General features: G+C 43.7%; 1 protein-coding gene across 1 annotated transcript in view; it reads right to left on the reverse strand.

The window, feature by feature from the left end:
- The window catches only part of ERG (ETS transcription factor ERG), a 195,067-nt gene extending 177,272 nt beyond the window's left edge, over nt 1-17,795 (reverse strand). Inside the window, exons 1-2 of the mRNA XM_012526700.3 lie at nt 17,695-17,795; nt 9,783-9,873 (exon numbers count right to left, since the gene is read on the reverse strand). Of these exons, the coding sequence (XP_012382154.2) occupies nt 9,783-9,821 (39 nt within the window). The 5' untranslated portion in view covers nt 9,822-9,873; nt 17,695-17,795. The remainder of the gene's footprint in view (nt 1-9,782; nt 9,874-17,694) is intronic.
- Between the last annotated feature and the right edge of the window lie 4,231 nt (nt 17,796-22,026).

A 22,026-nucleotide genomic window follows, 5' to 3' on the forward strand; every position in this document is an offset into this window, starting at 1 on the left:
TTGTTTGCTTTTGAAAATATAATACATTTTCCTTGATTTCTATTAAGCAAGTTATATAGAAAACTAGGAAATATGCAAACATAAAAAGAGGAAACAGATAATGTTCAAATTTAAAAGCTAAGGGGAAAAGAAAATACAAACAAAAAAGAAAACTAAAAAGAAAAAATAAAAACAAAAAAAGAAGAAACATAAAAAAGATAAGGGAAAAACAAAGGGAAATGTCAATAGTGGTGAACAAATAAATTTATTTACCTTATGTGGGTATTTAAAAGGAATATAATAAAAATGAAAAGGCAAAAAATAAAATAATTGAAAATAACTTGTACAACAAATGTGACAGAGCTGGTGGTAAATAATGTTGAAATATAATCTATACAAATTGTTGAGAAACCTTCTAAACCTTCTAAACTAAACCTTCTAAATCCAAGCTCTGTGAACATTTCCCCGTTGTGTCACTAGCACTACCATCTACCCAGTTGTGTCAACAGCATCTCCATTCACCTAGTTGTCAACTGTACCTCCATCCACCCAGTTGTGTCAACAGCACCACCATCCACCCAGTTGTGTCAATAGCATCACCATCCACCCAGTTGTCAACTGTACCTCCATTCACCCAGTTGTGTCAATAGCACCACCATCCACCCAGTTGTGTCAACAGCATCTCCATTCACCTAGCTGTCAACTATACCTCCATCCACCCAGTTGGGTCAACAGCACCACCATCCACCCAGTTGTGTCAATACCATCGCCATCCACCCAGTTGCATCAATAGCATCACCATCCACCCAGTAGTCAACTGTACCTCCATTCATCCATTTGCATCAATAGCACCACCCACCTTACCTAGCTGTGTCAAGAGCAACACCATTTGCCCAGTTGTGTCAACAGCACCACCATTTGCCCAGCTTCGACCGCACCACAATTCACTCAGTTGCTCACAACAAAATTTGGAGTCATCCTTGACTCTCCTGTGTATCAAATCCATCAGCAAATTCTGCCTTTTCTTCCTTCAAAATATACCACCTTACATCCCTAATCTGATCATTTCTCACCATACTCCCTGCAGCTGCCTGCTCCCTGGCAGCAGCACCCTAACCAGCCTCCTGCTTCAACTCTTGCTCCCCCCCTCCAGCCTCTTCTCTATACAGCAGCCAACATGACTCTTTTAAAACTTCAACAAATGTAAATTACACTTTAATAAAGCCATGAAAAAATTACTTTGATTAAATCATGTTTCTGCTTAAAACTCTAAATGCTTCTCCACTAATGCAGAATAAAATTAAAAGGTCTTCATGATTGTTTATCAGGACTTTATGACATGGCCCCACCATAACTTCTCTGACCCATGTCCTGCAGCTGTACCCTCATTCCACCCCAGCACCCAGTCTCCTTGGTGTTCCTTGAACATGCTACCCAAGCCCCTGCCAAGGTCCCTGCACATGCTGCTCCCTCTTTCTGGGACAATCTTCCCACAGATGATCACGTGGCTTATTCTCTCACCTCATGTCTCTGCTTCAAAGCCACCTCCTCACTGACTTCCAGTATAAAATGTCCCCTTTCCCCTCCATCCTTCCCCTGCTTACTTGGCTCTTGTCCTAGAGACTACCAACTGGCACCACAGCTGGAATGTCAGCCCCATGTTTGGTTCATGCTGTATCTCCAGCAATGTTGAAGGATTTTGTTGACATGGGTCAAAACAACTCACAAAAGAAAAAATGTTCACTTGTTGACAAGTGTATGAAAAGATGGTTAACTACGCAAATTTCCAAATAAAATAACATCTATAAAACCCTAGCAAATGGAATTTTAAAATGACAGTAGAATGTGATAAAATGGTACTCCCAAATGTTTCTGAGGGGACTATAAATGGGCACACTTTGGAGGGGAGATACTGGTATCGAGATCCTTAACAATGTTCCTCTCCCTTGAAAGAGTCAAGGTTGTGATCAGAGAAATGCTGGAGCAAGTGATCCTTGATGTGTTTAGACCTGGCAGCCTGGCATTGGAAGAGGCTAAGAGGGGTGGGGGGGCAGAAAGCAGAGGTGGGAGACAAGTTCAATACTCTGTGAGTTAGAGGCTGTATGCCTGCATTAGTGCTAGAAAGAAAAGGTGCTGTGAATTAGACACAAAAGTGAAAGGTGAAAGAGAGAAAAGAGCTAAAGGTATTCCTTCAGTTTGAAGACTTGGTGATGAGGAGACATGACCATCATGAAAAAAATCTTTACATGATGATGATGGTGGTGGTGAGGATGATGCTCACGCTATTTGCCAGACACCATTCTAAGACACAAGTCACCTCATCTGATCTTCCTACAAACCTAGGAGTCATCACCCTCATTTTACTCATGAGGAACCTACGGCTCAGACAGATGCCCTAACTTGCCCTTGCCTATGCTTGGAATTGAAAAGCAGGCAGCCTGGCATCACAGCTTGCCCTCTCACCCACTACTCTGTAGCTCCCTTGATCCAAAGGGAAGAGGGGCTAGAAGTGGCATAATCTGTCAGTAACAAAAACCCAGACCATGGATGCTGGACTCTTTGTAACCATGGACAAGTCACCTAAGCTCTGGATTAAATTTAACAGTGCATGGGAAGCTCCTCGGAAACTTGAAAGCATGCCATAATGGGGATGTATCATGAACGGTATGTGTCATAAATGGGACACATCGTGGCTCGGAACCATGCTGAGTTGAAGGCACCTGGACCCACATCCAACTCAGATGTTAGCAGGTCCCTAGCAACATGATGCCAGGGCTGGGGGAAGCAATCAGCCCTGGAGTCCAAGATGACAAAGTCACCTGTACAGGGGATAAGCAAAGCTACAGGAGTTTGAGATCAGAAGGTAAAGAAGATATAAAATGAATAGAAAAAGGCAGGGTTAAACCTTGGGAAAACCCATAAGAAAGAATCGTTCAAGGGCATGCGGAGAGTTGGGTGCGCTCATCATGAAACACGTACTTAGCATCTTGAAGTCGTCATGCCCTAAGCTAACCTCCAGTTCATGCCTCCCCCACCCCCCATCAGTGGTCCAAACGCTGAGTCTTGCAACAAGAACAATAATCCTCACGACAAAACTGCACAGGGTAGAGCTGTGGGAGCAGCCTCGGTGTCAACCAGGCCAATGTCTCTAAAACTCAACTGCTGGGGACCAACTGAAAGGTTCTTGATTCACATTCCTGGTAAGTTAATTACTTATAAAGTGGAAGAAGCACTTCTCTTCTGGACTCGATCATACCCAACCACAGGGCCAGAGAAACTTGCTGATGTTTTGTAACCCAAGTCCAAATAAAACCCTGGAAACCCTTAGAGGTGTGATTCAGAGGAGTCAGAACAGGGCAGCCTCCAGTGTAGACAGAAAACCCAGTTCTTCTGCTAAAAACTCATCGTTTAACTACGTGTGGCCTTCAGAAGCAGGGTTCACAAAATCACTGCAGGTGCCCCTTAAACACTGCTCCCTGGGCCTACCTACACTTTCTGGAGAAGACTCTTTAGGGAGGACCCAGAACCTGCACTTCACAAGCTCCCAGAACCATCTCTGTAGAAAAACATGCACCCTTCTAACCATGCTCCTGGGAAATGGCTTGAATTCCCTCCAACTTAACCTCCTGGTTAAGCTGCTGCCCTGTCACTGAATCTTACTGAAGAGTCACCAAGTGTGGGGGGTGGGATGGTACACATGCCCAGATGGCTACTCGGGAAAAGCCCATTACACAGACGAGCACAGCCCCAAACAGGTGCGGGGACCGAGGTTATAGAATGGGCTCTGGAGCATGTCTCAGCACCACCACCCCAATGGGCAAGGAAGCCAGCCAGAGGAGTGCAGGAAGGGGAGCCAAGCTGGAGTACCCCCCTGAGAATGGAAATCTCTAGGTAGGCCTAAGGAGCCCCCTTGTTTGTGCCATAGCAAATATCTCAGTATTTTTAAACAATACTTTCTAATTATAAAAGTCATATAAAGTCTCTATAGAAATTTTAGGAAATTTTTTCTCCTGTTTTCTATGTAAAGTACCAACATCCTGTGAAAAAAAAAAAAAAAACATAAAATGAAAGTGCAGCTATACACAGCCACAAAGTCACCAGGCTCATCTGGATGTGCTAACCCTCCTGGAATCTGATCAAAGCTGATTTATTGTGAAAAAATAGGCAGTGGATCAAAGGCTTACATCATCTTCATAGGACACAGGCTTTTGGGGGAAAACTCCATCTCTGTTGAGCATATCCTCAAAAGGATAAACTTTCCACCTTCCCATGAAGCACAGTTACTATAAATCAGATTTGCAAATGTGTATGAAATGCTTATGACGCAATGAGTCTTGCCTGTCAGGTGGGAGCTGAGCAGGGTAATCCACCCTTCTTAAGGCGATGGAATATATCACCACCAGCCCTGATACACAGCTTGAACCCTTAATCAGGATTCAGTTTGGGGCACCTATTTGCATCTGCTTTGTGTTATTTTAAAAGAATCCTGCTCGTCCGCTGAATTCACAGGCTTCCCAGCGATCTCACACTTAATGCTGGCTACTTCTTAAAACTGCTTTAGACTCTTCATTCCATGAAACAGAGTTTATGTTTAGCACCTTTCATGGTCAGAAATATTTAGTGCTACTTCGAGATCAACAGCCACAGAACGAGGTGGGAGAGAAGTCAGGTCCATCAGTTCCCTGGCTGGGAAGTATGGACCCTATATCTGTTCAATTCTTTCCAGAAGATTTCTTCATTCTTCCTTCCCTTTCTCTACTGTTATTATGTAAAGAGTAATGCTAATTTGTACACCAATTCAATCATATATAATTAATGCATTAGTATTATATTAATAATAATATGCAATGTAATAGTAAGTGCTTAGCATGTATCAGGCTGTATGCTTTACACATACAAATGTTTTAAATGCTTTAATGAATTTAATCCTTCCAGTTCTAGGAGGCAGATACACTACTAGCATTCCCATTCTGTAGATGAGGAAACTTCTACCACTGGTAGAAGGTGGAGCCAAGTCTTAAATCTAGATCACCTGATCACAATACTCCCATTTAAAAAATACTAAAGATATAAAAACTAAAGAGAAAAGGTACATGAGGAAAAACACATAAATAGAAATAAATCCTGAGTAAGCTATTTTTTTGTCTTTCTCCACATGTGGAAGCAACTAGAAATGTGAAAAGAGACCTTGTTTATCCTATGGTCAACAGTCTATAACAGCTCCTCCCACAAAATCTTGAAGTGCAATATCTAGAGTACTGAGCTGGGAAGTGATGGATAAGTCAGATGGTAATAGGTGAGGTGAGAGATGATGGGTGAAATGGGCAATGATGGGTGAGTTGGATGTTACGTGTCAGCTGAGTTGTGATGGGTAAGCCTGGATGTGATGGGTGAGGCAGGAGGTGATGGGAGCAATAAGTGGTGATAGGTGAGAAGGAAGGTGATGGGTGAGATGGAATGTGATGGGTGAGATGGGCAGTGATAAGAAATCCTGGCAGCGATGGATGAGCCTGGAGGTGATGGTTGAGTTGGGAGATGATGAGTGAGATGGGAGGTAATGGGTGAGGAGAGAAAGAGGTGAAAAGTTATGGGTGAGCCAGAAGGTGATGGGTGAAGTAAGTTGTTATGGGAGATGTGGGAAGTGGTGGGTGACCTGGGAGGTGATGAGGGAGGTAGGAGGTGATGGGCGTGCTGAGAGGTGATGACTGTGTCAAAAGGTGATGGGCGAGCTGGGAGGTGATGAATGAGGTGGGCAGTGATGGCTGAAGTGGGAGATGGTGGGTGAGCTGGGAGATGATGGGTGAAGTGAGTGGTTATGGGTGAGGTGGGAAGTGATGGGTGAGGTGGGAGGTGATCAGTTAAGTGGGAGATGGTGGGTGAGCTAGGAGGTGATGAGTGAGCCAAAGGTGATGGGTGAGCTAGGAGATGATAGGTGAGCCAAGAGATGATGGGTGACCTGGGAAGTGATGGATGAGGTAGGAGGTGATGAATGAGGTGGGCAGTGATGGGTGAAGTGGGAGGTGACAGTGAGGTGGGAGGTGACTAGTGAGGTGGGAGGTGATGGGTGAGCCAGGCAGTGATGGGTGAGCCAAATGGATCAGATCAAGGTGCAGACTGGAGGCAACCTTCCTTTGACCCCTGTCAAGCCTCTTGGACAGCGGCTCCCAGAGCCCTTCGCTGGCATCCCTCACTGCCTGCCACACCATGTCCCAGTTGTTTGGGTACATGTGACCTCTGCCATGAACCCATCCATGATGTTTTAGAGATATATGCATCCGTAAAAATTAGACAATGCCGTTTGGGAAGTGTTTACATTTTCAGGTAGGTAAGGGGCACTGTGCTATACAGAGCTCATGATGATTTAAATTTTTTCCCACTCAGCCCAATGTTTAAGATGTACCCATGTTGCTCCATGTATATTTCAGAGATGCAGAAATATTGTATCTTTAAGGCAGGGACCATTATCCTCATTTCATAGATCATAGGAATTATAATAATTCCACACTTAATGGGGTCTAGGTGCTTCCCATGGACTAATCCATTGACTCCTCACATAACCCAAGCAAATGGGGGCTTCCATTCCTTAGCAGGATTTGAATCAAGTTGCCTGACTCCAGAGCCCACGCTCTTATCCATGACACTAACCTAGATAAGAACACGAGGCTCAAAGAGTTTTCAAAACCAGTAGCATCTCCAGGTTACACACAGCAGAACTGTCAGACCCTCCACTCTCAGAGTAGTCCTCACCCCATCAGCTCTGACACGTGTGTTACTCTATGGGTAGCTGGTGAACAGCAAAGAGAACTATTACTAAATACACTGATCAGATGTCTCCTGAAAGTTGCAAACTTTATTAACATGCTAATCCTCTTCATCAAATATTAGGAAATGGCAATATTGGGAAGACAGAACTCTTGCTCGAAAATGCAGTCACGTACATTGAAATCCCCTTTCTCAGAATTAAAATGAGAGAAAGAAAGAAACATGTGCAGGATCAAGTAAAATGGATTTGCTACCATTTTGCTACTGAGGATAACAGTCCAGCCCATCTTCGGCTGTGACAGACTTTCCATTTTACGGTGCGAACATGTAGTCATGTGGACCTACGATGCTAGAAGCATATGCCTTTGCCATACTACTATACTTTCTTTTATAAGAAAACATTGGAAGGGTCGTCAAAGACAAGTCAAAATGTGCCTAAATGAATGTTACTAGTGTCACCAACAGAAAATATGCTAAAATAAAATGAATGGTCTGCTTATTTTTTTTTCATTTTATTTTTAAAATGATCTGCCACAATTATTCATACGGATTATTTAAGTCAAGAACATTTTGTATTCTACAGTTATTAACCATACCTCCTGTTTTTAATTACTTCCAGCTCCTTCAAAGGAGAAAAGCCACTAGTTTCAACAAAAAGGAACTGTAGTAAATTATGCAAAATGAATTTCATGAAAATGAAAAGTTTGTTTCTCTCTTCCAGACAGTCTATGGAAACTAACTGAAGGACAGGTAGTCTTTCTGAGCAGGTGTGTCAGTTTGTACACCTGCAGTGTTAAATCGCTTCAGTGGTAAATTTAAGTCCTTTTCAGATGACAAAAGCCTTTCAGTAGCAATGAGCCAAAGACAAGATCTTCAACTATTTACATTATCATGTCAAGTGGAATCATTCATGTGCATTTATAAGAACTTCCTCTCCCAGAAATAAAATCTGCAGTCCTCAGCACAGAGTCAGAAACATCTCAGCATGTAAAATTTTATTGAATAAACTCCCCAAATCGGGCATTTTAAGGGAACAGTGAAAGAAAATCTATTTTCCTGGCACACTTGTCAAGAAGTTTATATACAAAAAAGTCCAGAAAAAAAATATTCAAATTCCAATAGGTGTAATTTTATAGGTTCATTAAAGAAACAAATGTCTTTAATATTTTCTCTACCTCAGAGCCAACCTCAGCTATTAGTAACTGCAATTCCGATTTGCCAGTTCATCTTCAAAAATTCAGAGCAATTTGAGTTGGTATTTATTTTTAAAAACTCTCAGGATCACCATTTTTCAAAATTACCCTTCACTTTAGATTTATATCAACCAATATGATGAGAATAAGATAAATCAGAGTTGAAACCATCGTTCATTCCTAGATCAAACACAGACCATGTCCAATAACACACCATTTCAGAAACCATGTTCCTAGGATTTGTGGGAGACCACTTGCTTAATGAATCAAATTTTAAAAATCTGCAATAACTTCTTGCCAACCTCATCTTTTCCCTCTGGTTGGTTAGGAAAAGATGCCGATCAAAGTGAACTTCAGTTGTTGACCATCATGTTCTGGGCTACTGAAGATATTTGCTATGTCAACTTCCCCATATGCTTTTACTTGCATCATACAGCTTAATAGTCAGCAAGACTAAAAGAAAAAGTTCTTCCACCATCTATATGTGACATGGGCCCACTTAAATTGATTCCAAACATTCTGAAAAAACCTTATCACATCCACAAGAGATTTCCCCCTTGCATTTCTGTAGACATTACTGTCATACCACAATAAAATATTATACCCCAATAAAATATTACACAGAAATCAAATTATGAGGACTCTAGGTCAATTCAGAATCCCCAGCATCCTTAGAGGTACCGCGATTTCTGAAACTTCAGGAGCATCCACAAAGCTCAAAGAATCCAGTTAAATTCATATTTCTAATTCTATTTTCAAATAAATCAAATATGTGATGTGATTTGCACATAAAACCTCCCCAAATGTATTCCTTTTGAAATGTATATGTGTGTGCATGCGATTTTGGAAGGCATTTTAGATTTTAGTTAAAAAAAAGGTAAATTTTTCTGTACCATAAAACTTCCTTTCAATTATAAAAGCACAGTTGCATTTTCAATAAATATTTTAGGCAAAGAAGACAAGTTGGTAAAGCATACCAACACACTTCAGGAAAACAACCTTATATGGGGAAAGTGAAGAACTGGCCATCAATAGCAGTGTAGATAACTGAACTAAATAATACAGGTGTCACGAGCATATAGGAAGAAGGTAGCTCAAGCCCCAGTTTTTTCTGTAACTTTTATTTGTTTCAAATATATTGAAACCATCATTTCATTTCTACTCTATGGCTTTAACCTGCATGTATGGGTAGTACTGAAACAAATGGGTCAGATTCATTCCATGGACTTGCCTTGGCACAAAGTCCTACTTCCTTATTCTCTCACCTCGAGAGCCACTGTCAAGCATTTGTAAGTGAGGGGACGAGCTGTTGAAATGCTGGCTTGCCCAGAAAACCAGAGTCTGAACATTGGAAACCCAACCACTTATCTTCTGGTCTCTTCCTAGGCAATTCCAGGTGAGTGGAAAGGAGATGGATTTAAGACAGAAGAATTTGGTTATGGTTTTTTACATTAACTTAGGGGTCAGCAAACTTTTTCTGCAAACAGTCTGAAAGGAAATATTTTCAGCTTTGCAGGCCCTCACATCTTGGTTGCACTACTGAACTCTGCCCATTATAGTGGAGAAGCAGCACTAGACAACATGGGAACAAATGCGCACGGCCATGGTCCAGTAAAACTTTTATTAGACACTGAAATTTGAATTTCATGTCATTTTTATCTGTCATGAAATAGTACTCTTCTTTTGAATTTTTTTCAACCATTGCAAAATGTGAAAACCATTCTTAGCTCATGGGCTATCCACAAACAGGTGACGGGCAGGATGTGGCCCACAGGTCAGAGATTGCTGACCCCTGCATTAATGGAGGCGTCGTGTCATCCTTAGAAATCCAGTCCAGGAGGAATTTACCTGGATATGAGCTGCTGGGTCCGGGACAGTCTGAATCATGTCCTTCAACAGACCAACTCATTTACCAGCCGTTTAGAACCTGAGGCAGCAGCTAGAAGACAAAAAGGGACAACACAATAATAAACAACCACATTTCTGTGTTCTCTTTTCCACTAGGACTGAAGACAACTGGTAATAGTAAAAAAAAATCACTGTTGCATTAATTGTGTCTTCCCAATAACAACCCTTAGGTGTGTTCGGTCAATGATGTGCCTGGAGAACTGCTCCCCAGTTCCCAACTGTTGGGAATGTCCCTTACTTGTAGCCCCTACAGAACCCCATGTCATGAGCCAAGGGGAATCCGAGCCCCTCCTTGTCTCAAGCTGACACACATCATCTGCATTTCACACCCATCATTTTACAAAGGCAGCATCTGTAAGTTCACTTGTTCACTTAAAGAGAGAACCAAAATGAGTCCTTTTTCTATTAGACTAGGAAAAATGGGACTTTCAACATTCCTACCAAACGCCAATGCCCATCTACCTATTGTTTGAAGCTTCTTAATTAGAGTCTTAATAGAGAGCATGTAGTTGCTGAGGGCAGGGAGAGGGAAGAAGAGATGAGATGTGGGGGCATTTTTGGGACTTGGAGTTGTCCTCGGTGATAGTGCAGGGACAGATGCTGGACATTATTTATATATCCTGCCATAACCCACTGAAAGTACTGGGAGAGAGTGTAAAGTACAATGTAAACTATAATCCACGTGGTGCAGCAGAGCTCCAAAATGTATTCACCAAATGCAATGAATGTGCCACAACGATGAAAGAAGTTGTCGATGTGCGAGGAGTATGGGGGGGCGGTATATTTTCTAATGTAACATTTTTTGTGATCTATGTATCTTCAAAAAAAAAGAAAACAATGAAAAAAATTTTTTTAATAAAATGAGCTAAAAAGGATGGCTACCATTCACTGAGGGCTCTGGGCCAGCCCCTGGGCTAAGGGCTCCCATAGCAGGTTTCTCACTGAATCCTGAACATGACTCTGAGAGATTGTCATTCCCATGTCCAGACATGGAGGACATCGAGGCTTGGGCAGGGTTGATTTGTCCCTAGTTAATAAGCAACAGAACCAGTGCACTCTGTCTGACTCCAAGACACATCAGAATTTTGTTCAGGCATAATTTAGCAGGCGTTGGCCTGTATTTTGAAGATTCTTTGTTAAATTAAATTTTTTTAATGAATTAAATTTAAGAGTGCCCATCCTCCAGGAAATAAATATATCTTGCAACTATTCCTCTATTAGAATGATAAGTGACATCTCTGGCCATTCTCTTTCTGTCCCTTCCCCAGACCAGACCCCCTCCCCACCCTGCCCTGTGCTGCCTCCCCGCACCTCCAGCGCCCATCACCACCCCTGCTCTACAGACCAGACTCTGGGCAGCTGCCAAGTTTGGGGCAAGAGGACTTGGGGTTGGGGTATTTCTTCCCAACACCCTCCTGCCACCATCACTGCCCATCAAGCCCCCTCCCTGCTGGCCTCGGTTCTCTGCAGCTGGGTCCCATGGTGACCCCTCCCATCGGTCATCATGGGGAGGCCTTCCTCCAGGGCTCCGGGCTCTGGGAACCACCCCCACCCAGGCTCTCATCCACCAGCTGTGTTCCGGCACCAAAAATGCCTTTTCTAGCTTACATGTTTAAGTGCGATCACTTTCTTTTTTCGACTATCATTTGGTGTTGTCTTCGCCTTTGTAAAGCTGGCCAATGGCTCTTTTTTTAATCTTTTTTTCCTTAGATCACACAAAATGTTACATTGAAAAATATAAGAGGTTCCCATATACCTCACTCCCCACACCCCCCACTCCTCCCACATCGATAACTTCTTTCATTAGTGTGGCACATTCATTGCAATGATGAACACATTTTGGAGCACTGCTACACAGCATGGATTATAGTTTACATTGAAGTTTACGCTCTCTCCTAGTCCATTCGGTGGGTTATGGCAGGATAGATAATGACCTGCATCTGTCCCTGAAATGTCTCTTAGCAGTAGCAAACCAAGAGAGAAAAACAAACGGCTTGATGAGAGAACCAGAGGTGCACAAGCTGCCCTTCAAGCCTGCTCTAGAGCACAGACTTCCAGGCACAGCCTGAAGCACGCACAGGAGTCCTGATGGCGCTTGGATTCTGCCGTTCCCGACTCTCATGGCACAAACGCCTCCGCTCCGATGCAGCTCGGCTCCCCTCCAGGTGCACGGCTCAGTGCCTGGCCCCCTATAAGGCTCCTGGGACCCTCCACACACCAGGGGAGCTTGGCTGGCAGAGGCGATGACAAACTTGGAAGCCTAGCATGACTTTTTACCATAGCCACATTTCTAGGTCTTGGAAAGTATGCAAATTTTTTCAAGGCCTAATGCAAGGCCCTTTGGGGGATCATGGTTACTAAAATTTCAAAAGGAATGAAGAGCTGTATTGAAGTCAAACTGGGGAACAGTTGAAGGCAATCCACGCTCTCAGCACACTAATGAGAGCCGGGCCTGGGAGGGGACGGGGCCTGGGTAGAGGTATCTTTGGGATGAGCTCCTTGGGCATAGGAATCTTTCTGCTCCCCCAGATAGCCTCCCGGGAAGCCAACAGTCACCCCAGGGACACACTCCTCTGCTCTTGGGGACAGTAAGCCAGAGCAGGTTCATCCATGAGCCTTCCTAATGAAAGGAACTGGCAACATTGAATGTGGGACCCCTCTTAGGAATAAATGTTTGTTCAGCCTAGGCGTTTGGGTGGACCCTCTGGGTAGCTCGCCCCACCCACTTCCTCCCCTCCTGCTGTGGGGGCATCAAGAGTAGGAATTCATCCTGCTTCCCTTGAATCTGGACTGACCCGTAACTACCTCTGACCATGAGAACAAGGCAGAAGGGGTGTTCTGGGAGTCCCGAGCCCAGGTCTTAAGAAGTCCAGAAGCTTCCTGTGGTAGGTTGGGTAATAGACCCCAGAAGGAGATGTGTTCTTAATCTCCATCTCTGCCTGAGGGTGTGAATCCATGGTAAGGTCTTTACAGGACCTTGTAAAGATGGGATTTTTAGTTATGGTGTGGCCAACTGAATGAGGTTGGGTCTTAATCCCATTTCTGGAGACTTTATGAAGACAAAGCCATGCAGAGGAGCAGAAGTTGGAAGTCCATAGAACCTGGAAGAGAAAGGAGAAGACCTTGCCCTGGGGACGGCCATGTGACAGGAAAGCCAAGCTCCCAAGGATTGCCAGCAGTCCTCAGGGAGAAAACATGGGCTTGCTAACATCTAGACTTCGGACTTCTCCTACCCTTAAAACCCATTGTTTTAGCCAACCCATTGTATAGTATTCATCTTAGCAGCCAGAAAGCTAAACACTTCCCCTTCCTGAAGCTTGGAACCGAGTCACCATGTCCTGAAAAGCAGAAGGTTATGGCAGAGAACTGAGTTGCTCCAGGGACAGCCCAGCCTGTGTTCCCAGCAGACAGCCAGCACCCTGCTAGGGACCGTGTTGGACGCTTCAGACAAGCTATTGCCCAGATAACACAGTCACTGCTGACATCCACAAAGCAACACTGTCCAGATGAGTCCAACCAACCATGGAGCCATGAGCAATAATAAACTGGTTGTTGTTTAAAGGCTACTAGGTTTTGGAGTATTTATTACACGTACAATTGAAACACCCTGTAGGTATTTTAGATACATAGAGAGGAGAGAGACTAAGTGGCTTTTGTTTTATTGTCACACTGCTATAGATGAAAAGATGGCCCCAGTTCTCCACTCTCCCGTGTATCTATGCTTTTGCCATGTGACACTGCAGTTCCTCTCCCTAAAGAGGTGGGAGCTGTTTCCCCACCTCTTGGATTTGGGCTGTTCATGTGAGCTCCAGCCAGTAGAATGTGGCAGACATTCAACATGCCACTTCCAAGCCTAAGTCTCAAAAGGCTTGATGTGTTTCTACTTATATTCCTGTAACTTTCCACCACCATGGGAACATGCCCAGGCCAGCAAGTGGGAGGATGAGAGGCCCATGGAGCTGAGCCAAGGCACTCCAATTGCCTGGCCAAGTCTACCCTGGATCATCTGACAGCTGAAACCCCAGAAATGTGAGTGGGCCCAGCAAGACCATGACCGCCCAGCAAGACCATGACCACCCAGCCACAGCCAGCTTGACAGGCTAACCCACAGGCTCATGGACTATTAAGTGCTTATGGTCTAAGCCACTGAGATTTGGGGTGTTTGTTACACAGCATTTTTGTGGCAATCGATAACTGATACATACTCCATGCCCTGACTAATCAGGTTACCAAGATTTCCCTTAAACCTTTCCATCCAGAGAGATAAAAGAGACTCAAACAGGAATTTCAAAGGAGACTATCTAACTCTGCTCCAACCCACATACATACTGTTTCCATCCAGCTAAGATGCATGATCGCAAACCTTGATCCTACCCACAAAATAAGCAACTCTCAGGCTTTGGAAGCTGGAGGGGAACCAAGAAACCCTCTATGAGAAGACTCTGTGGGAGTCTCAGAGCCCTTCCCAGAAGCAGCGGAATTCTCACTTCACAGGATGGACACTTTCAACCTTCTGGAGATTCCTAATATTGAAATGGATTCGGCATTCTGGACATCCCTTCCCATGTCTCAAGGCCACAGAAACATCAGAAAGATTACAGCAGCCACTCAGCTTGTGACTGAGCTATAAACTTAATAAGCAATCGTTGGTGTCTCCTGGCTTGTACGGGAAAGCTTGGGGTATACTTTCGATGTATAATACAAACAGGGAAGGAAATACATCGATTCCAGACATTACACAGTCCCTATCCACAGTCCTTATGCTTGAGAGATCAAAATGGGGAAACAATTCATGCAGTTACAAAGAGGTCAGTCCTGAGTCACACAGAGGAGGAGAGGGCTGATTCAAGCAGGTGGCCAAGGAGGTGCCACCACGCTGGGGGTTGCTGAACATGGGAGAATGAGGGCAGGGTGGATTGGCAGAAAGGTAGGTGAGGAGAGGACAAAAATTCCTCCCATCTCTCCCAGATTAGAGGCCAAAGCAAATGACCTTCTTAAACCACCGCCACCAGGATCATCATCAACCAAAGAGATTTATTAAGCCTTCACTGTGAGTGGTACTGTCCTCCCTCCAACCCTCTCAGTTAAAAAATCAATACCCTCAAAGACCGAGAAAATGCAGGTTCAGCCACCGCCAATCTCTGAGTATTTCTGCAGTCGTTTGGGAGCCCTGGTGTTTTTTACCTTTTGGGAGGCATTTTATGTATTGGGATACTTCTAATTTCATTTCTCAATTTTACTTTTTAAATACACATTTATCAAATATTCAGTAATTGATGAATGATGTGGCGGCTTGACATCGCTCTGGGAGTCTTACTTTCTATTTTACCTGCCTTTGAACCCTTGCAGAACTTGTATCTAAGTTGTCTTTAATATTTGCTTTTCACAGTAAATTCACTGGGTAATGCATATGTTTATAATTTTGTGTTTCAGCATCCAGCATTATTTTATTATTGGGTAGCTTGAAAAATAAAAAGCATTGGCATTCAACAGCATCGTACTGGTTGCCCTTCTTCGTTCTCGTTTTCAAAGTGCCAACGTCTTACTAAATAGAAACAAATACTTGACTTGGGTTACTTTAGCAATAATTGCATCAAGTGTGGACTGGCACAAAGCACGAAAAGCAAAGGAAATATTTTGTAATTAGGGAGTCAGTATTGCAAAACGGTTAAGAGAAGAGGGCTGGGGCAAGAGGACATAAATGGAAGTCTGCAGCCTGCAACGCTTACCTCTCTTCTCTTCCCAAACCTAGTTTTGTCGTGGATGTGGGGGGTTTCCCCACAGACATGGGGACACCCCAGGTCATGCTGCCCCTCAGCACCCAGGGGAGCACAGACAATGATGCCCTGGAGGGGCTGTACCCTGGGAAAGAGGCCTTTTTTGCCTTCAAGAGGCTCAATGGCATGGGGTATGGGTGCAGTTGGAGAGGGCAAGAGCAGGCTCCAGCAGGCATGGCAACCAGGGCAGGGCTCTCGTCGCTCAAGTCCAGGGTCGTGGTGGATTGGAGTGAGGTGAGAGGAACCCGTGTCTAGGATGGAACCAGGACCTGCCATTTTCCCCCTTGGAGACCTACACAAGGACAGATTGTCCTCTGGGAGCGTTAATGCCACATCTGTAAAATGGGGATAATACTATCGACTCCAAGTCAGCGTCAGAGATTCATGCAAGTGTGAATGGAAATTCGGCCAGCCTTTATTCTAACTGGTTAGTACCTGACTTAAACCAGTTTGACCAGCTCCCCTGTCCATACCATCGGACTTTGGTGAGGGTTAAAATAAGTTATCCCTCAGAAACCTTGTGCAGTGCTAGGTATATAGTAAGCACTTAATAAGTAGCGATCATTATTAAGAAAGCAAAAATATTCCAAAGGGATGATTCTGATAGTGTGCAAAATGTTGCAGCTTTGAAAATTACTTTTTACTAATTTTCATAAGGGCCCTTTGTCAATGGCCTACACATGCCCTTAATAAGGGAATTTCAAATTTGAAGCTAACCAGTCATTAAGTGAAGACATTTTAAGTAATGTGGCTCTAAGCAAACTCATTACAATGAACCCATTCATTGAGCGAGCTGGTCACTAGGCACCCGTTCCAGGTGAGGGGGTGTTGTGCACATGAGTCTTTGCCCAGCAAAACCCCACCTAAAACTGGGGAGGCCGGCTCCCTGCCAGCACCCAGCTCTGTGATGTGGGCAGTGGTCTCCTCAGGGGAGCACAGGGCGGGCAGCCCTAGAGGGAGGCCAGCAGGGCACCCCAGGCGCACAATTTAAGGAGGTACTCTTTCTCAGGCTCATGCCCATGCAAGGTTGGACCCTGAGAGAGAGTGCCTCTTGAAATATTGTGCCTCGTTTTCTTCACCCTGGTCCCAACCTGGTGCCAACTCACCCCAGGGAAGCAGGACGGGCAGGGAGCGGTGGGAGAAAGTATGAGCTATCCAATGGCCTTTTACATTTTTTCTGAAAATAAGAAATTGAAGTTTTTCGGCACTATGTGTCATCTTCCCAAATGAATAAAAATACGTCTATGGGGGACTTCCTCCTTTTTGATTTTTTTAACTGAAGATTGGAGGCCACTGAAGGAGCATGGCCTCAAAAACCAGACACCTACCCTGCTCGAGGCACCTCCCAGGTACAGGTCTGCAAGTGGCAGGTCCTTCTCAGAAAAGAGATCCTTTTACTAAGCACTGCTGGCTTAATTTTGGCAAAGGAGAGAGTCTTTCAGCTTATGTGGACCCCACCATAACTCTACCAACCCCTGGAATGTTTTCTAAGAGAAATCTGACTGTCCTGAGGAACTAGCTAAGGGACATGTTTTGGAAATAAAGTGTTGAAATCATCCAACCTTTTGTTTCCCTTTGTAATGCATGGTTGATGAATGTAGAGCTGCCGTCCCTGTGTGTGGCCCTTGAAATGAGGTTTGAATTGAATTCAGGTAAAAATAACTATAAAATAGCTATAAACCAAAATGAGTAGCATGATAGTAAAACAGAGGTATCACAGAAGCACAGCTCTGCCATCCTTCTGGAAGAGGCAGAAGGGAATAGAAGCCAATAAAGAAAGGAAGTGCTACGATGACTACAGTCTTTATAAATCGGTAATTTTTAAAAACCGTATGGTGTTGGGAGCCAGAACAGGGCCAGTTCTGGGGAGAGGGTCATTTTACTCAGAAGAGCACTTCAGTGGGATCATGTGGAGCGAACACAATCTCTCAGAGTCCAGCAAAGGACTCAAGAAATGGGGTTTCAAGGCTTGAGACCACAAATATCCAAATACTAAAGATACAACATATTTATATATTCACATATTTTGAACATCATTGACCAGCAGGGGTAGGATCCATTGTCTTCTGTTTTACCTTTAACTGCCCTTGGTTCCGCCATCTTTTTCTCTGTGAGTCATTTGTTTTGCTTTTGGACCACGGGGCTTTTTTTGGGCCTCCAAAGATCTTAGAAGAACCTGAAAAGAAATCAAAATATACCTTATTTTTTTCCAAATATCAATACCAAGGCATTTAGCCGCAAATCCATTTCTTACACATTATTAACTGGTATTCTAAAGGGGGAAAGAATTAAAAACCCTTTCCTTAGGAAAGAAAAGGAGGGGAGGGATGTCGACATTCTACTCCTCTCAGCATTATGCAGCAAAAATTAGGAAAGAAGTACAGGTCAAGGCTGAACTGGCGTGCTGAAGCACATGTACACTTTTGCAAAGAAAAATATTTTGAAAATGTTTTCCTTTCCTCCCAGCCCCTACCTTAAGTAATAATGATTTCCCCAGATTGTTCTTTTAGCACTTTTCTCTGCTCAAAACAAAGAACAGAGATGTTTATAAAACATCCTGAGAACTGTAATAAAACCACTGTTTCAGGCTCAGGAGAAGAAACAATTCTTCTAAATTTGCAGATGCTCCGAGGATACTTTTGAAAGATGAGAATACTACAAAACTAAAAATACACCTTTAAATCTTTCTCAGAATAGGTCCGGTGACGCAGTTACGCAGCTCTAACCCAAATCCAATCTCACGCTCTCCTTTTTTTTTTGGATATACAGGAATTTCTGTACTTGCAGCTTTCCAAGTGAAATATTCAATCCCATACTGTTATATTTAATAGAAGCCTTACAACGTAACAAATTCTGAATGGCAACTGTTTCAGTTGGAAATATTTTGAAATTAGAAAAGTTTTTTAAGTATTGCATCAAAATCAATATTTGTAATGGGAAGAATAAAATCATTTATAAATAGTTCCAGGGTCAGCTCACCCTCCCACTCAGTGACCACGCCCGGCCAGCTCCACCTACAGCCTCCGTGCCTCTGCTTAGGCACATTCAAGCCAAACTGCCCCACAGTCGCAGCAGTGCTTATTATGATTAGGAAAATACATAAAACATACTAATTTGGGGGGAATATCAGGATACAGAACCGCACACGTAATAGGATTCCAATACTACAAAAAAGAAAAATATAGACAGATGAAAGGAAAGAGAATAGAGGGAAAGAGTAGGAGGACAATTCGAAAGAACGGCAGCAAAACACTGGCAGGAGTGGTCCCTGGGCTGCTCGTGTGAGTTATGGGGGATTCTCATTTTCTTCTTAATAGTTTTGTGTATTTTCCAAAACTTCAAAACCAAGAATATTTGTCTTTATAACCCGATAAAAACCTAAATAAAAATAACTGTCTAATCCTAAACATATTCTTCGAAGTGTTTTCTTCACAACAGTTTGTTGCTTTTCCACCCTGTTTTCCCTATTCGGTGCCACGCTATTCGGCAGGAATGGGGAGGCTAACGGCGCACTAGATCATTCTTTGAGGGGCTGCACAAATCCTGATTTAATGAAGGTGTTTCCAATTTTCTTTTTCTCTAAAGCCAAAAGCCAGTATTAATTATTCCTTGCATAAATGCTTACCATGGACAAGTGGTTAAAATACTGTTTAGTCTCCAACGGCTGCACGGGACTAAGATTTCCCATAGTAAGTTATCCTATAGTATGTTTTTGTGCCAAATCCTCTACTAAATTATGCTGAAAGAATAACTTGATTTATGATTGTGACATTGTTGGACCCGATTTAAAGACAAGAATGAAGCCCAGAGAGGATTCTAAAAAACGTGTACGATATGTATTTTTTAAAATTAGTGTTATAGCATTATTAATATTTCATTTATCCAGAGGGCATTTATCTGACAAGTCCAATTATCCATTCACAGCTGAGAAGCCACGGAGGATCCAAAAAGATGTCATGAAGCCTGGAGAGACAAGCTCTGCCAGAGGAAGGCACATAACCGGCCACGTGAGGCAACAGCTGGCCCAATTAAAGCAAAACGTCAGAAAATTATGCAAACCAGACTTAAGAACTCAAGGAATACAAGCATTCGAGAACTCTGGTAGGGAAGCAGCCAGCTCCACCCAGCTCAGCAGCCCCTGGGACACCCTGAGCCAGCAACTGGGGAAAGCAGGAGCCCAGGAGTCACATAACTAGTGATGACCCCTTCCCAGGCCTGCCACTGGCCACATGTACACACACCCCCACCTCCCCAGGTTCAAGTGTGCTCCCTCCCCTGTGTTTTGAGAGGCAGGTGAATGCACGTGATGTTAGAAAATGCCCATCAAAAATGGTAAAACACATTGAGCACCTGAAGGATAAGCTTAATTCGCCAAAGCAGCCGTGGTGTGGCAGAAGGGACACAGGACTTGGAGACGGAGGTTTGTACTGACCCACCAGGAGCCAGGAGAGCCTCTCTTGGCCTCTGTTTTCTCATCTTAAAACTGTGGATAAGAGAGCCTAACTTGTAGAAAAGTGATGCAAGTCAAACAAGACAGCGTTTGTGACAGTGCCACAGGGACAAATGCAAGGTGGTGTTAGAGTCAAGGATGTGTGACATGCTCACTTGCCAAAAATGCTGGACAAGGGAGTCATTCTCTATGAACTGACCACCATGCACGAGCAATAGAGACGATTTTGTAAACTGAGGTCAGTTACTGGGACGTTCAGGAGAACTGTCTCCAGAGCCTGGACCTTGGGTGAGCAGCAGCACCTTTCCTGAAAGGGGCCCCACGCCCACTGGGAGTGCCAGGGGCAGGATGGGCACAGCCTTCGTCACAGTCATGGATAAGCCAGTTGAGGAGAAGCCTTTGTTCAAACAGAGCCCCAAAGGCAGGAACAGCAGCGGGCACCAAGAGTACCTTCTTCTCCCTTCAGAAAGACCCCAAAGTGTGCAAGAAATGGGCATGTGATACAATGCTGCTCAGTCTAACACTTGGGGAAGTGAGCTAGAAGATTCTGGGATGAAGTCTCTTGGCTGATGAAGAAAAGCACAAGTTAATGTCCTGTCTGTGTGACACTTGGAACTGCAGCTGCCATCTCAAGACCTTGAGAGAAGGCAGCCTCAGGACCAAACCATGTCTGGGAAAAATGAAGGAAAGCCCCTGGGTTTCTACTTAGGGTCATGAAGAGCAGAATCAACCAACCCTGAGGACACCTCATCTCAGGACTTTGTTTTATTGGAAGAATTTTCCTTCTTAATTGAACTATTTGGAATTGGGATTTTTGGACACTAGGAGCAAAAGCAGCCTCTGCAATCCAGTGTCTGTATTCAAAGGAATCACTCTCAAATCTTTCATCATCTGCATCCATGCCCAAACACACATGCTGAATACACTCTTTGGTTCTAATTTTTTCAAAGTATCTGCTTGAAATCAGTTCAGACCATAAATCTCCCAACTTACAAAACAAAATCTAAGACTTGGGAAACAAATAACTATTATTAAGGTAAGTGATCTATTTCTGTCTATACATGTGTTGGATGTCTACATACAGGAGGTGATGGAGGACAGTGTGATGGGGGATTGTACTTTTGTTAAATAACCGATCAGAGGCTAAAGGTGTTGAGGGACCTGAGAGAGGTAAAAAAAGAGGCAGCATGGTCCCATCTAGCTTCATGTAATGGTAGTGCCTCTGCAGAAGAGTCAGTATGTGATGAGAAGTTGGTATTTCAGTGGATGGGGATGGCGTGGAGAGCATGCAAGGTAGAGGAAATAGAGGAAAGAGCATACTCTGGACTGGTATGCTGTAGGGAGAGTGACTTCATCTTTATATCTACAGTGAGCACAGGGTAAAAGGTCAGAAATGTTGAATAACTTGCCTCTGGAGTTGAGAAGTTCCACTAGTATTTTTCTCCTTCCAAGATTTTAACTCAAGCTGTCCTTCATATCCATTCATCATCTAATAGCTCCTTCATCTATCCATCCATCCATTCAACCAACCACCCACACATTCATCCATCCAACGAGCACTGAGTGAGTTCCTTCCAGGTGCAATCACTGAGCTAAGCATTAACACTTGATGGGTTTCATCCCACAAGTTCACAGTCTAGTGGAGAGATAATCACCAATACCAACTTATCCATTCCCTTGTTTGACCCTCTGCCACTGGAGTACAGGTTGGCTGAGAATCAGAGATAGCTTCAGAGCTTTTTGAAAATAGAGTATTTTTGAAAGTACTCTTCCTTCTTAATTAGAAGTTGCAGGGTTGAGGTGTTCAAAAGTGGTCTATGGGGAGGAATACAGGAAGAACAGGACTGAGGACCATACCTTGAAAATTTGAGGGACTGAAGGAGAAAGATAAAACAGCCAAGAGCACAAGAAGGTGAAATCAGAGGATTAAGAAAAAGCTAGAAAAAAGCTAAGTAAT

The sequence above is a fragment of the Dasypus novemcinctus genome, chromosome 4 (assembly GCF_030445035.2).
Source record: "Dasypus novemcinctus isolate mDasNov1 chromosome 4, mDasNov1.1.hap2, whole genome shotgun sequence".
NCBI classification, from domain to species: domain Eukaryota; kingdom Metazoa; phylum Chordata; class Mammalia; order Cingulata; family Dasypodidae; genus Dasypus; species Dasypus novemcinctus.